Source organism: Podarcis muralis, chromosome 8 (assembly GCF_964188315.1).
Source record: "Podarcis muralis chromosome 8, rPodMur119.hap1.1, whole genome shotgun sequence".
In the NCBI taxonomy this organism is placed as follows: Eukaryota; Metazoa; Chordata; class Lepidosauria; order Squamata; family Lacertidae; genus Podarcis; species Podarcis muralis.
In genome coordinates this window covers 76843629-76860304 of record NC_135662.1, presented here as the reverse complement: position 1 = coordinate 76860304, position 16676 = coordinate 76843629, and the positions used below count along the sequence as shown (strand labels likewise).

At 44.3% G+C, this 16676-nt stretch overlaps 1 protein-coding gene across 1 annotated transcript in view; it reads left to right on the top strand.

The window, feature by feature from the left end:
- FBXL7 (F-box and leucine rich repeat protein 7) overlaps nucleotides 1-16676 on the top strand; it is a 144186-nt gene that overhangs the window by 18776 nt on the left and 108734 nt on the right. The window contains exon 2 of the mRNA XM_028737961.2: nucleotides 12072-12161. Within this exon, the coding sequence (XP_028593794.2) occupies nucleotides 12072-12161 (90 nt within the window). The remainder of the gene's footprint in view (nucleotides 1-12071; nucleotides 12162-16676) is intronic.

The window sequence follows — 16676 nt, the reverse complement described above, 5'->3', positions numbered from 1 at the left end:
TGTAGTCCCAAAACAGCTGGAGACCCAGGTTTCAGAAAGCATGCATTGGTGGGTCACAGCCTGGTCCAAAGTGGGTCATAACAGGAGCACTGCCAGCATGCAAACGTACGGGAGAAGATTAAGAAAAGGGTCTTCAGATGTCTCCTGGGTTTGACAAGGTTGAAGATACATACTGTAGTTTCAGAGGCCTGGTTGATGGAAGCATGTCTTTTGCCATTATGGAAAAGAGGACTTTGCAGCAGGGTTAATCATTACGTCTAATGCAATAGGGCTCTTTCATTCTTTTATGCTTCTTACTTGTTTCTCTCCCCTTTGTTGTTGTTGTTTAGTCATTTAGTCGTGTCCGATTCTTTGTGACCCCATGGACCAGAGCACGTTAAGGTTCTCTCCCCTACACACACACAAATAGAAACCAGAATTCAAGACATTGCTGTCTGGCAGAGAAGCAGCGTTAGAACGGTCTTTCTTGCATACCAGATCTAAGCTCTTATGGCTTCCTAGAGGCTACCCTAACCCATAATAACCACGTTCTCCATTGACCCCCTCCTGCAAGCACAGATCTCGAAGCGTCCAAATTCAGCGATTCATGACAAGCAATAGAAATTCCTATTCCCACAGTAAATACAATGCAGCTGGAGCAATGATTTACAATGCTGTCCTAGACATGTTGACCCAGTTCAATGGGGCTTACCCCCAGATAAGTGCTCGTAAGATTGCAGCCTTAATTCATAAATATATTGGGAAAGATAAAGCCCAGTTGGGAGAGGGATCTGGAAATTCTATTCATGCTATGATTTCACAGATTTTCCCGTTGAATTTTGGACAGCCCAGTGACGCTTCCTTCCTCTTGACTGCTTTATTGGAGTTCTTCTGCATGAGCATCTTCATGTGTTTTCAATAAATAGCTCTAAATTAAGGCTGAGCTTTGTGAAACCTTTTGCAGCAATGGTTTCTGTCTGCATGGTGTGTCGAGTTCATTTTACCCTGAAATAGCCCATCTAAATGTTGCATGAGGACTGCGAGGCCATTGCTTATATGGTACAGTGGTACCTTGGGTTACATACACTTCAGGTTACATACGCTTCAGGTTACAGACTCCGCTAACCCAGAAATAGTACCTCAGGTTAAGAACTTTGCTTCAGGATGAGAACAGAAATTGTGTGGTGGCGGCGCAGCGGCAGCGGGAGGCCCCATTAGCTAAAGTGGTACCTCAGGTTAAGAACAGTTTCAGGTTAAGAACAGACCTCCGGAACAAATTAAGTACTTAACTCGAGGTACCACTGTATAACTGCAATGGTTTCCTCATTTGTATGATTATAGGTAAAAGTGAGGTTTTTGAGCTGGAGAAGGCAGAAAGTGAGGGAAGCAAGTGTCCTTTTTTATGATCAAAAACAAAACTGCACAGCATTTGCCAAACAGCAGGATTTATCTGTTTTGCTTTCCTCAAGCAGGGAGTAAAGCCCACCAGGTTTCCATTTCAACTTTCCTAAAACTTTACCTTCTGTTTATTTTATTTATGTACATCTGTAGTCAGCTGCCTTCGGACAGCTCAAGAAAGGTAACAGTATATTAATAGCAGACGGCTCAAGAACAATAACGAAATGCTAACATCCATGGCCATAAAAGCTTAGACCAGGCGGCTACACCCCAGTCTCCCTTAAAAGGGGCTCCTATGTGAAACAGAGCTGTTTGACAGTCCTTATCCTAAAGTGACATGTTGAATCCATATGCAATTTAATTTTTAAAAGGGTTACACCTCACATTCTGTTTTGCCAGCTAGCTGAAGGCTCTTGGCTATCGATATAGCCACAGCCATATGGCTCGGTGCATGTGTGCCAAATAGTTCTGCTACAATACTGCTACAGTCGTACCTCGAAAGTTGAACGGAATCTGTCCCGGAACTCTGTTCGACTTCCAAAATGTTCGGAAACCAAGGCACGGCTTCAGGTTGGCTGCAGAAAGCTCCTGCAGCCAATCGGAAGCTGCGGAAGCCGTGTCGGACGTTCAGCTTCCAAAGAATGTTTGCAAACCGAAACACTCACTTCTGGGTTTGCTGTGTTCGGGAGCCAAAAGGTTCAACTCGCAAGGCGTTCAACTTCTGAGGTTCAACTGTTTTGTCATGGGTTTGTGCCTCAGTGGGTTTGCGCCTACACCAGTGTGGTGCAGTGGTTAAGAGCGATAGTCTTGTAATCTGGTGAACTGGGTTCGCGTCTCTGCTCCTCCACATGCAGCTGCTGGGTGACCTTGGGCTAGTCACACTTCTCTGAAGTCTCTCAGCCCCACTCACCTCACAGAGTGTTTGTTGTGGGGGTGGAAGGGAAAGGAGAATGTTAGCTGCTTTGAGACTCCTCCGGGTAGTGATAAAGCGGGATATCGAATCCAAACTCCTCTTCTTCTTCGTCTTCATCTTCATCTTCGTCTTCTTCTTCACCACCAGGGAAGCATGTACATTCATTTCTGAGCATGACTGTGTTACTTCAGACATTGTCAATGGAACTTACTTTCAGGTAGCGTGGTTCGGAAACTTTTACATCCATTGCTGAAAGCAGTCTTTCAGTTTGCCATTTCCCATCAGCACAGATTGGATATGTTCTCTCTGGTTTGACTTGCACTGAGAAATCTTTATTTACAAAACTCGGTTAATGCATACAGATGGAAGCCGAGATGACTGACAAAGCCAACTCAAGTTGGATTTATGCTGTTACGGTAGGCAAATGGCCAGAACCTCTTGCCTCTCTGATGGAAGGCAATTAATTTATCCAGTCTGCAATATTCATATTGCAAAATGCTAGCGTGAAAGAACAGGGAGTTGGATTCTGTTTCCCCTCACAACAAATTCTTCCGTTCGTTTCTTTCAGCACCTTTTTCTATAGATGGGTTCTGTCTTGAACAACTTGGCACTACCATGTTTTGTACGCACTTCAGAATGACGACAAAAATAGGCAGCAGGGCTCTCCAACTTTTTTGAACCGGGGGCACATTTCAAATTTTGAGAGAGTGCTGGGGGCACCTGTCACAAAATGGCTGCTATGCGGTGACATAAAACAAAATGAAGCGTGTCATAACATCACCATCACTCTCATTTCACAGAAATTGCTTAGAAAGTACCTGCACATTTTGCCCCGTAACTTTCTAGGAGGGTTAGAGACTATATATATATATATATATATATATAAGCTCAGACACTGGGAACCTGCTCAGGGGCACCAATGAAAGCCATTGCTAGGTTGGTGACCTCAGAAACGGTCAAGAATTTTAGAGGACAAAGTTTACTTCTAGGCAAAAAAAGGGTGTAATGACTTGGAGATGAGGAATGAGCTGTTATGTAGGGTCTCTTATGGGGAGTTTTGTTCCAAAATTCAGATCTTCCAAAAGTGTGTAATTACAATCTAGGCCACTCTGCTATGTCTGCAGATTTTTAAAATTAATTTTTTTTAATAAAAAAAGTTAAACTCTGCACTGCACCTTAGTGTATCTATCCAGTTACGCTATCTGTGTGTTAAAAAATGATTTAAGGCTATATATAACCTTATGTTCTTTGTGTGTTGATTCTGCAGTATGTCAGTTGGCAGGGTTGTTTAGAAAGATTGAGGGTGGCTGCCAAAGAGAAGCCTTTCCTGACAAGGAGATCATGCCCTTTATTAAAAATGTAGCTTTTAATTGTAAAATCACGTGTTTGTGGCTTGCTTTTAATCTAACTTAAGTAGCCTCTCATAAGCATATTATGATTAGCAAGTTGCCCTTTTCTTCCAAAGCTGAGGAAATCCCTCTTCTCATATGTATGATCTTATTTATTTATGCTCCTAATGCCCTGTAGTTCATATTAGTTTCTATGTTATACACAACCAGCTGTCTTTAAGCTTTTGCTTCTACAAACTATCAATGTTCTTAGTGCCTTTTGTTTTTTTTAAAAATAATGGTTTTTTATTTTTTATGGAGATTTTCTACCAATATTGTATTTAGACACATGGGATAGCGCCTAAAATGTTTCTGTTCAACTAGACGTTTGGCTGATTAACATTGTGTGGCTTTTTGAATGTGTTAGTGGGTTATCATAGAAGGGTAGAGTTGGAAGGGCCCCGAAGGATCATCTAGTCCACCCCATGCAATGCAGGAATATGCAGCTGTCTCATACCAGGATCGAACCTGCAACCATGGCATTATCAGCACCATGCTCTAACCAACTGAGCTATCCAAGTTTTATTATGGGTTTGTATTCTCCTTAGGACGTCCCTATTTTCATTGGAGAAATATTGGAGGGTATGGAATTATGCAACCCCTCCCCCCCAGAGTTAAGGAGACAAGTAACTATACAACTGTTAGAAGACGTCTGAAGGCTGCCCTGTATAGGAAAGTATTTCAGAAATGTTTAATGCTTTATGATTTTTTTTATATATGTTGGAAGCTGCCCAGAGTGGCTGGGGCAGCCCACTCAGATTGATGGGGCATAAAATGATAAAATTGCTATTATTATTATGGAACAGGCAGTCCTTATTGTCATCGGAGAAATGTTGGAGGGTATGAAATTTATACAAGTACCTACTGAGAAGATCCATAAAAAGCAGCTATACCGAAAGGAATTACAGCCATACCTTGGAAGTGGGGTGGAATCTATTCTGGAAATCCGTTCAACTTCCAAAATGTTCGAAAACGTAATCACGGCCTCTGATTGGCTGCGGAAGCCTCATCAGACGTTCAGGTTCCAAAAGAACGTTCACAAACGGAACAATCACTTCCGGGTTTGCGGTGTTCGGGAGTCAAAACATCTGAGTTCCAGGGCATTTGGGATCCAAGGTACGACTGTATTGTGAAAATAACATCTCTTGGGGGTGAGGGGCAATTTTTATCCTCACCCACAGGACGCCATATTACCAAAGTCGGCCCCGGTACTTTTATAGTGATATGTACAAACCATATCTTAAGAAGTAAAAATTCTGTGCTTTGCTCAATGCCAAATTTAAATTCAGCAAATCCGCATATATTTCCTTTGCATATTTTTTTTCTACTTCTGTTAGTTGTGGGGAGGGTTCCATTAAACCGAAACCACAACCCTGATCAATTGATGTTTTTGCTTGAAGCACACACTGGCTTGTGAGATCTTATATATAATTTGCCTACACCCATTAGAGCCTATTCCCACAGCTATAAGATGAGGAAACCTCTTTTTTTTTTTTATAAAAAAAAAAAAGCTGTTCAAATATATCACCATTTTGAAATCTGTGGCTTTCTGTGATTGTGAAGAGTTGCCAAATACATAGAGGCTTGAGTGCGGTTAGTGATTTCCCAGATAATAAGAGCTCCGCAAATCCAGAACTGGAGAAATTGAGGTCTGCTAATCCTGGGCGTGCTCGGAAAGCTGTAGAGAAATCTACCAAGGCAGCAGCAGCGGCAAGCCATTTCTTTCCATGTCTTGTTGGATCCGGATCGAAGAAAGCAGTTTATCCAACCCCTCGTGACCTTGGAAAGGAAATCTCATGCATTATCAGCCAGGCTCTTAAGAGTTCACTCCAGTTGCTTTTGGCTGAATACATGGCGACCATCACCTCAGGGACTGGAAGGCTGACTTGGAGAAAGGCCCTTGTTTTTCCAAGGCTTTTATAGAGTTGAAAGGCTGCCTGACAGTAGTCTTTTATGCATACGGCATTGGGAGAAAGTTATATTGCATATTCGACAATATTTTCCGCTCAGGGTGGGGTGGGGGGCGCTAATGGAAGAGGCAGCTTTGTTGACTGATAATTGCATCCCTCCTCCCTGCCCCAAACTGGCAGCAGAGAGCAGCACACAGGCCTAGTTAGCTCTTGGCTGGCCAGTGCTGGAAGCTTGCGCGATCGTAGAGAAACAAGCAGTTTTATTCCCTTCAGCCCATAAAACTCCCTGGTAATGACTTCAGGGCTGAGTGAAGGTTTCCTTGAAACCATTGCAGCATCTAGAACACCTTGGAATATCTCCTGAGTCCAAGAAAAGACTCCATCATGGTTTGGGAGCTAAAAGAGAATGATAGAAGTTTATTTTTCCCCATCATATGGCCTTGTGGCAACTCTGAGAAGGCTTGGTGTTGTGTTCCAAGAGCTCTCAGGAAGTGGCAATGCTCTCCTCAGGACCCCAGACTTTATCTACTAGATGAGAACTTATGAGGTGAGGGAGAAGGCAATGCATAAAGGATTTCTGCCCTACTTCCCTTCCGTATTCCTGTCAGTAGCTCATAGATTCCCACTATTTCATATTGCACATTCATGGTTGCTACTGGTTCCCAGTGCTTTGAGACTCGTGGAATAATGTTCATGCAATATGGTATAGCTACTAACTGAGCTTAAAAGTGGTTGTGTGGCGAGGTGCAAGATTAGCCATCTGAAAAATGGGGTGATTGAATTGCACTGTTGGAGAAGAAGAAGAAGAAGAGTTTGGATTTGATATCCCGCTTTATCACTACCCGAAGGAGTCTCAAAGCGGCTAACATTCTCCTTTCCCTTCCTCCCCCACAACAAACACTCTGTGAGGTGAGTGGGGCTGAGAGACTTCAAAGAAGTGTGACTAGCCCAAGGTCACCCAGCAGCTGCATGTGGAGGAGCGGGGAAGCGAACCCAGTTCACCAGATTTTCAAACACTGGCAGGATTTGAGCTTGGGTGTCCCAGTATACTATTAGACTTTTCTGTCTATTAAATCATGGCTAGTGTGGTATTTAAAAAAAAAACCTGCCGAATTCCTTTGCTGCCTGTTTATTTCAGTAATGAAAAAAGCAGAGTGTTCTCTGTCGGCCAAGGTATTTTACTGTTGTGGTTTTCATATAAGATAGGGGTGGTCAGGCAATGTTCCAGGGAATCCTCAGGTACCTCAGATGCTTATTGGGCATTTGGTGAGACGATCAGGAATGAAAAACACAGATTGCCCCTCTGTTGGTAATTTACCTAGCTTTCCTTAACTCATTCAGCCAGTGGACCAAAAGACTGCTGCTGTGTTCTTGATCCATCTAGAAAAATTGTGATAGTACAGATCAACAGGTTGAGAGAAGCAGCTGCTTGGGGTGGAAGGAGATCTAGATCAGTCCATTCTCTACCTCGTGCCCCTTCATGCCAAAAACAGCAGATCAGCTTAGCTGTTTAATTGGACTATTCATGTGTAGCACATTGGGACGCGGGTGGCACTGTGGGTTAAACACAGAGCCTAGGACTTGCCGATCAGAAGGTTGGCGGTTCGAATCCCCGCGACAGGGTGAGCTCCCGTTGCTCGGTCCCTGCTCCTGCCAACCTAGCAGTTTGAAAGCACATCAGAGTGCAAGTAGATAAATAGGTACCGCTCCAGCGGGAAGGTAAGCAGTGTTTCTGTGCACTGCTCTGGTTCGCCAGAAGTGGCTTAGTCATGCTGGCCACATGACCCGGAAGCTGTCTGCGGACAAACGCCAGCTCCCTCGGCCAAAAAAGTGAGATGAGCGCCACAACCCCAGAGTCGGTCACGACTGGACCTAATGGTTAGGGGTCCCTTTACCTATGTGTAGCCCAGTCAACCTGTTGGATAGTACATATTTGCTGTATGTCATGGATCATGCTTTATCCCACCCCTACCCCCCTCAGATTTGTACAGCAAGCAGGTTGAACAATGCCATGCCAAACACACTTATACCTAGTGCGTGTGGTGCTGTGGTCTAAACACTGAGCCTCTTGGGCTTGTTGATCAGAAGGTTGGCGGTTCGAATCCCTGCGATGGGGTGAGCTCCTGAATTGGACTATTCATGTGTAGCACATTGGGATGCGGGTGGCACTGTGGGTTAAACCACAGAGCCTAGGGCTTGCCGATCAGAAGGTTGGCGGTTTGAATCCCCGCAACGGGGTGAGCTCCCGTTGCTCGGTCCCAGCTCCTGCCAACCTAGCAGTTTGAAAGCATGCCAGCGCCGGTAGATAAATAGGTACCGCTGCAGCAGGAAGGTAAACGACATTTCTGTGTACTCTGGCTTCTGGCACGGTGTCCCGTTGTGGCAGAAGCAGTTTAGTCATGCTGGCCACATGACCTGGAAAGCTGTCTGTGGACAAACGCTGGCTCCCTTTGCCTGAAAGTGAGATGAGTGCCACAACCCCAGAGTCGCCTTTGACTGTCAGTCAGTCAGTCAGTTTTATTGCACGTAGCCAAAGGCTGCCACAATGTACACAGAAAATATACTGGATTGATACAAAAGACTTAAAACATTTATACTACCAAAACATTACGTACAGAGCTATAAAAGTACCCCAATATACAAATCAAGACATTAAACAATAAAATTCATAAGCTAAAATCATTGCATGGCCACTAATATATCAAAAAACAATGTTGATTAATACAGTGTGCAGTTTATACTTGGAGTTTGGTGACAAAGATAGAGATGTAGATAGTTAGGTAAGGTAAAGGTACCCCTGCCCGTGGTTTCTCTTCAGATCGTATAAATCTTTCACCTTTTGCCAGACTCTAGGGTTGTGCGCTCATCTCACTCTATAGGCCGGGAGCCAGCGCTGTCCGCAGACACTTCCGGGTCACGTGGCCAGCGTGACAAGCTGTATCTGGCGAGCCAGTGCAGCACACGGAACGCCGTTTACCTTCCTGCTGGTAAGCGGTCCCTATTTATCTACTTGCACCCGGAGGTGCTTTCGAACTGCTAGGTTGGCAGGCGCTGGGACCGAACGACGGGAGCGCACCCCGCCGTGGGGATTCGAACCGCCGACCATGCGATCGGCAAGTCCTAGGCGCTGAGGTTTTACCCACAGCGCCACCCGCGTCCCCGATGTAGATAGTTAGGGTCAAATAAATTCATCTCCTTTGACTGGACTTAATCATCCAGGGGTGCTATACCTTTTACTTTTTATATCTGTAAGCAATGAAGTTGTGGCCTAATTTGAACCCAGGATGCTTGCCAGAGTCCTTATTTACCTGTCACTTGAGATAAGAGGCCAGCAGGTCAGGTCGCTTGGGCACACAATTTAGCTTCAAACTGATAAGTATTCAGACACCTCAACATGGTTCTAACGTTACCCTTAGAGTTTTGGTGCATGTTGACATTTCAGGCATTCATTTTATCTTTATGCCACTTTTCCACACACAAACACAAAAATCATGCTCCAAGCAGCTTAGAACAAAGAAGACAGGAAGGCATTTCAAACAAACACCACAAAAACAATTTCATAATAACAGAGCAAAACAATATCAGATATAATAGCATGCAAAAAGCCACATTTTCAGCCGTAGGCCGGTCCACCATCCCTCAGACCATGTGGTGGGCCGGACTATATATATATTTTTTTTTTGGGGGGGGGGGAGTATGAATTCCTATGCCCCACAAATAACCCAGAGATGCATTTTTCTTTGTTTTTTATCTTTTCTTTTCTTTTCTTTTTTCTTTTCTTTCATTCTTAGTTTCGTGTTTTAATCTGTAATATTTGGAACTGTTTCTTTCTTGTTTTGGCGTATTGTTATATTTTGTTGTTAATATTAATAAATATTATTTTTTAAAAAAATTAAATAAAAGCACACATTCTACTCATGTAAAAAAACCAGGCAGGCCCCACAAGTAGCCCAGAGATGCATTTTAAATAAAAGGACACATTCTACTCATGTAAAAACACGCTGATTGCCGGACTGTCCGCAGGCTGGATTGAGAAGGCGATTGGGCCACATCTGGCCCACGGGCCTTAGGTTGCCTACCCCTGTTTCAGTACTATAAAGGTAACAAGCTTACATAAACAGCATCCAAGAGCAAATATAACAAGGGAGCTTCATAGTTTCACCTTGGTCCTAGAAACATCCCTCCTATTGTGTTACACTTACGTTTTTTGTATGTGTGCCACATTTGATCTTGACCTCAGCCGTTTAATGTGCTCCTCCATCGGTTCAAAAGAGGCCCATTTGAGAGTCTAAACAAGGGTTTTAACTATCCTGTCCTTGCGCTGTTTTTCTAGTGGGAAGGGACTCCTTGTGTGGTCTCTTTCCTTCTGCCACAAATGCAAGTCAGTATCTCTCACAATTGCTCTTTGTGTAAACACAGAGTCCAACATGCGCATGCACATATGTAGAAACCAGTTAAATATTTATGCCTGAGAGATGATCTCATAGATTGTCTCTGTATGGAGGAATCCTTCTTTCTGATTTGATATGTGGACAACATCACTCCTTTTGTGTTGTTTTAAGAACTGTTTTAAACCTATGATGTAGCTTTTAAAGTACTGTTCCAAAACTCCTTATTGTGTCACTTTGGGGCTTGTTTTGCTAAATTTATCTTGTGGTTTCTAATACAGTGGTACCTCGGGTTAAGAACTTAATTTGTTCTGGAGGTCTGTTCTTAACCTGAAACTGTTCTTAACCTGAAGCACCACCTTTAGCTAATGGGGCCTCCTGCTGCTGCTGTGTCGCCGCTGCACGATTTCTGTTCTCATCCTGAAGCAAAGTTCTTAACCCAAGGTAATATTTCTGGGTTAGCGGAGTCTGTAACCTGAAGCGTATGTAACCTGAAGCGTATGTAACCCGAGGTACCACTGTATCAGAATATGTTATTAACAGCAGTGTTGCAAATGCATTTTCACAAGTTACTCGTCCCCAAAATGTTTTCCTAAACTGCCTGCCCATACATGGTTGTTTGTGGTATACTGACGGTTGGAAAAGGAGAAAATAGAAGCCCTCTTTCAAGCGACAAAATTGTAGTCCTATCTAGCTACCTGAGGTTACTTCTCACTTGTTCCAACTGTCTCGGGTAAATGGCTATTTGCAACTTGACTGTGAGATTGTCCGGCTCAACAAGTTGTCTTATTTTATTCTGACTCTCTACCCTGTCATGGCCAAATTCTGTGTTTGAGAACGTAAAAGGGCTAATAAAATCTTTGTGAGAATTCAGCTCCCCTTCCCTGCTTTCTCTCTGATGATATAGGCACGCTTTATGTGCAGCAAGATTGCTCTGTTTGATGTAATAACTAGTACAGTAATGGATCAACTTGATGAGAGATCACCAGCTCAACCATGTCTGAGGCTTGATAGAGAAGCCCAGAAACTACCTTGGCCCTACGTTGTTGTTGTTTAGTCGTTTAGTCATGTCCGACTCTTCGTGGCCCCATAGAGCAGAGCATGCCAGGCACTCCTGTCTTCCACTGCCCCCCTCGCAGTTTGGTCAAACTCAAGTTGGTAGCTTCGAGAACACTGTCCAACCATCTCGTCCTCTGTCGTCCCCTTCTCCTTGTGCCCTCCATTTTTCCCAACATCAGGGTCTTTTCCAGGGAGTCTTCTCTTCTCATGAGGTGGCCAAAGTATTGGAGTCTCAGCTTCAGGATCTGTCCTTCCAGTGAGCACTCAGGGCTGATTTCCTTCAGAATGGATAGGCTTGATCTTCATGCAGTCCATGGGACTCTCAAGAGTCTCCTCCAGCACCATAATTCAAAAGCATCAATTCTTCGGCAATCAGCCTTCTTTATGGTCCAGCCAGCTTTCACTTCCATACATCACTACTGGGAAAACCACAGCTTTAACTATACGGACCTTTGTCGGCAAGGTGATGTCTCTGCTTTTTAAGATGCTGTCTAGGTTTGTCATTGCTTTTCTCCCAAGAAGCAGGCGTCTTTTAATTTTGTGACTGCTGCCACCATCTGCAGTGATCATGGAGCCCAAGAAAGTAAAATCTCTCACTGCCTCCATTTCTTCCCCTTCTATTTGCCAGGAGGTGATGGGACCAGTGGCCATGATAGCAAATTCCAATGGGATTATTATTATTATTTCTACATTCTTTGAAGTGTTGTTCTCTATCCTTATGCTGGCTATTTGCAGTAATAAACATTGACTGACTTGACTCTATCTCGTATCACAAAATACTTCTGAATTCTGCTTTAAAGTGGCTTGACATGCATTGATTGCTATTCAAAGCACTTTGGGACACATGGGACGAGGTGTGTTTGAATGCTTGGGTCAAGGCCACTGGGGCGATTGTCTGCTTTTGTACATTTCCAGAATTTACCCAACCATTTTATTTAGGAACCCCAACCTGGGCTGAAAACTATAACCACATACATAAGGTGTTGCTTGGAAAAAACAACAACTGTTTTCTAACACTCCTGATTTTCCTTTGTAGGTAAAGGCAGCTCAAGCCTCTCATCCGACGTGAGTTCAAGTACAGATCGCACTCCAACCAAAACTCAAAAGAATGCCGCCACCAGTGAAGGTATGTCAATGGTATTCCTTGTCTCTGTCTTACTGTCCAAGTTTTTTGGGGAGGGGGGTATATTTCCCCCTTTTGATCTTCAGCTAAAAACAAAAGAGCAAAAACCAACAAACAACTGAAAAGCAGCATTAATTCTCCAGCCCATCTTTACTTTCACATTTTGTCTCTTAATGTGTGAGGGCTCATGACAGTTGGGGGGGAAAACCCATATCTTTAAGAGACATTGCAAAAAGAAGTACCGTATTTTTCGCTCTATAAGACACACCTTTTCCCTTCTTAAAAGGAAGGGGAAATGTGTGTGCGTCTTATGGAGTGAATGCTGGCTGCGCTGCTATCTCTGAAGCCAGCACAGCAAGAGGGATTGTTGCGCAGTCTCCAGAATAATATGATATTGCATAAAATGGGAACCCAGTTTAGTCCACCCTACAAGAGGTTCAAAGAAACTATGTTCGAGAGTAGCCCAATTGGGATTCCTGCTAGCTCTCCAATTGTTAGTCTTACTCAGCAGGTAGGCCTGGTGATATAGTTCCAGATTTGGGAGAGCAAAACCACCTTCCACAAAGGGAGGAGACTTGAGTGCAAAAATAAAATAAAAATCCAAGATGGGGGTGATATCGCGTGGGAATTTGCGCATGGGGGCCTTTGAAACCGCCCACACTTTCTCGGGAAGGAAGCGTCTCCGAGGTCAGTGGGATTTACTCCCGAGTAAGGGTGTGCAGAATAAGGGGGGGAAAGCTGGGTGAGGACTCAAAGGGGGCGAGGTGTAGGCGAGGGAATTAAGAGCGACATGGTGGGTGACGCTGGGGTGTGAGGGATGGGCGTCCTCTCTGGAGGGTTGTTTCCCATTATAAAGAGTACCTGAGGGGTGGCTCAACAGGACTTCAGCCAGCTGACTTCCTTTGGGACTGATAGGGGTGCATGTAAACATGCTTGTGCAGGCTGCATTTTGCAATAAACAGGTGCTTAATTGTTGGCAGGCGGAAGGCTGACCCTTTTCGGGTCATGTGGTTTGTGTTTCCCCTTTTATCTTGTGAATGTAGATGTTTACATGCGGAATAAGTATTGGAAGGGAGGAGGGTTATTGGTTTGTTCTTGCTTTCATTCTGTATTTTGTTTTTTATCTTGTATTTTTATGCTGTGAACTGCCCTGAGACCTGGACATGAAGGGCAGTATGCAAATTCAATAAATGAATAAAGAAATAGAAGGGGCTTAAGAGAGAAAGGAACTGAATGGAGAGAAAAAGCACTGAGTTCTACCCTAAAATTATATATCAACGGAAAGATCATTTAAAGAAGAATGTAAATGTGGCGTTTGCCTCCTAGGATGGGTCAAAAGGAAAGGGTTAAAATGGGTGTGATGTGATTGGCCAGTGAGAATGCAAGAGGGGAGTAAAAGATAGAGTGGGGGGTTTTGGAAGTCAGTTGAGGTTTGGGAGTTGGGAGTTGAGGTTTGGGAGGTGAAGAAGGAAGAGGGAGGATTAGGTGTGGGTTGGTAGAGTTGTATTGTGAGAGAGTGAGAGGAATTGTTAGGTGGAGTCAGATAGATACCATATTTTTCGTCCTATAGGATGCACTTTTCCCCCTCCAAAAATGAAGGGGAATTGTGTGTGCATCCTATGGGGCGAATGCAGGCTTTGCTAAAGCCTGGAGAGCGAGAGGCGTCGGTGCGCACCGACCCCTCTCGCTCTCCAGGCTTCAGGAAGCTATCCACAAGCCTTGGGAGCCCGGCGGGAGTGCCCTCCAGGCTCCCAAGGCTTGCGGGCAGCAGCCTGCAGCCCGGAGCATGGGGCGCCCTCCGGAGCGTGCCCTGTGCTTTGTGCAGATGTCTGCAAGCCTTGCGAGCCCGGTTCTGGGGGCTGGGGTCGGGGGAAGCTCGGGCTTCCCCCGCCCCCAGCCCTGCAAGCTCCCGGAGCGATGGCGAGGTTGAGCACAACCTCGCCTTCGCTCCCGGACCCCCAGCCCCGAGGCTAAAAACGAAGCCAGGACAGCTAGCGGGATCCATCCCGCTCGCTGTCATGGCTTCTTTGCTCTTTGGGGCTCGGGGGGGAATTTTTTCCCCCTTTATTCCCCCCCCCCCAAAAGTGCGCCCTACGGGCCAGTGCGCCCTATAGGGCAAAAAATACGGTAGTTGGGGATAATCAGTTTGGAGTTGTTAGGAACTAAGATTAAGAAACTGACAAGAGAAAAATAAACTGAAACTATACGCTTGTTCCTGCATTTAAAAATAAACTTGATTATTTGTTAATGTTAACAACTGTCTGGACTCCGTGTGTCCCCGTGAGAAGCGGGGTGGTGGCAGCGAAGAAAGCAATCACAGTGGTGGCACAGGGTCAATAGACGGTCAAACGTCCGGGGGCCCTGTGTGGTTGCCACAGTAATGCAATAACTTTCATGAAGGATTATTTATTACAACAGCAGTCATAAAGAAGAAACGTGAAAGACACAGGAAAAAATGAGATATTTGGGTGAAATTGCCGTGTTAGCACTTTGCGATAAATAAGTGGGTTTTGGGTTGCAGTTTGGGCACTTGGTCTCTAAAAGGTCGCCACCACTGGCATAGTGCATTGTCCTTGCTGGGTCTTCCATTTAATACAATGAGGGCTGCACTTTTATTTTCAAAGGTGGTAATGGAATTATTCTGGGAGTTGATCTGCTACACTTGAATGTTGTGTTTTCCTGGTGCTTAGAAGTCTGTGCCAAGCAAGCGATAAAGTACATAAAATGAGGCTTCTGGTTCAGTGGTGATTTGAAAGTTTGATGAATCTCACCTGGAGTTAGGAGGGAATGTGTCATTTTTGGAATGTGGATGTTTTGGTGAAAACGTGTGGTAGATGTAAAGGTCGATATCTATCTTCAAGCACAATTGGAAATATAACCACTTTATGAAGATGCTTTTTACAGGAGCAGTAAGTAAACAAACAAACCCCTGTGTTGCAATATGAGCAATATCAAAAGCAACACGATGGCCAGAAACAATAACAATGTGAAAAACTTGATTGAATAATTCAAAACATCAAAACTAACAAACTGAAGTCTCTGAAAGTCTCTGAAAATCCTTAAATGAATCACGGTGCCAGACTTTACCCGGCAGGGAGCAAGTTGTGAAGCTTTGTATAATCAGCGAATGTCCAATTCTGATGTCCAACTCTGAACTCTGCTGAATAGTGTTTCCGGATAACAACTACTGTTTCGTTGAATTCTTCATCAGCCAATTAGTTCAACACCAATCTTTTTTCGAATAGATATAATGAATAATACTCTGGAACAGTGCTCATGCTCATGTATTTTTCGCTCTATAAGACACACTTTTCCCCTCCTAAAAAGTAAGGGGAAATGTGTGTGTGTCTTATGGAGCGAATGCAGGTGGAAGGCTCTGCTCAGCGCTCCCTTTAAAGAGCCGCTGTGATCTATGAGCGGTGATCCCTCTTGCTGTCCTGGCTTCTGGAATTCAGAATATTTTTTTTCTTGTTTTCCTCCTCCAAAAACTAGGTGCGTCTTATGGTTTGGTGCGTCTTATAGAGCCAAAAATACGGTATGTAGTCAGTTAACTGGGGCCAAGAGGCATTGATGTTGGGCAGAATTGACTTACTGGCAGGAATGGGAATGCCAAACTGGTGCGTTCTTGCCCCCTAGTCTTCACCATTATGCTACGCCATGCAAGCTCTTCTTGCTTATACGGGTATACATAGACGTGCTATGGCCACAGTGATTTAGCTCCAATCCAAAGCTCATGTCCTCTGATAACATGCATGAAGTTCTGGTTGTGAAGCTGTGCCATATTCCAGGGGGATGTTAAGCCTAGTTCCAGAGGCCAGTGTTCCCCAAACTCCAGCTGTTTTTGGACTACAACTCCCATCATCCCTAGCTAGCAAGACCAGTGGTCAGGGATGATGGGAATTGTAGTCCAAAAGCAGCTGGAGATCCAAGTTTGGGAAACAGTGCCGTAGACTTTCAGCCAGCTTGGCTTCCCATCTTCTAGATAGAAATGTAGGACGCCAACTTGATTCTGTGTCAGATCTTTGGTTCATCGCAGTTAGAATTGTCTTATACTGCATGGCCTCCTTACAACTGAAACAGAATTACCTTCCCTAACAAAGCACAGCTCAGAGCTAGGCCCAATTTTGCTGTGTAGTGTGTTGCTTGAGATTTTATAGTCGAGACTGCTTCATTGCTTTATTTTATTGGTCTTTGTTTTTTTGGCACTGTTGCTGGTATTATTGTATTAAGCTGTTCCTGAGCTGCTTTGAGAGCCTTGGCTTCTGCTTAAGCAATTCAAGACCATATTAGGCTTTTGGGTTTTTTTTGGTGGCGATCCGGCAATGAAAAATGACTTTACTATTTGGTTGATTAAATTTTCGTAGATAATTCATACCGAGTGATTATAAACTCTATGTTAAAAGTATTATAGCAAGGACCACTCACTGTGTCAAAAGAATGTGTGGCGTTTTCGTCCAATTTAGTGGGCTGGGGTTGGTTAACTGTAAGAAACGACCAGAGTCTGGTCTCTCCGGCTGG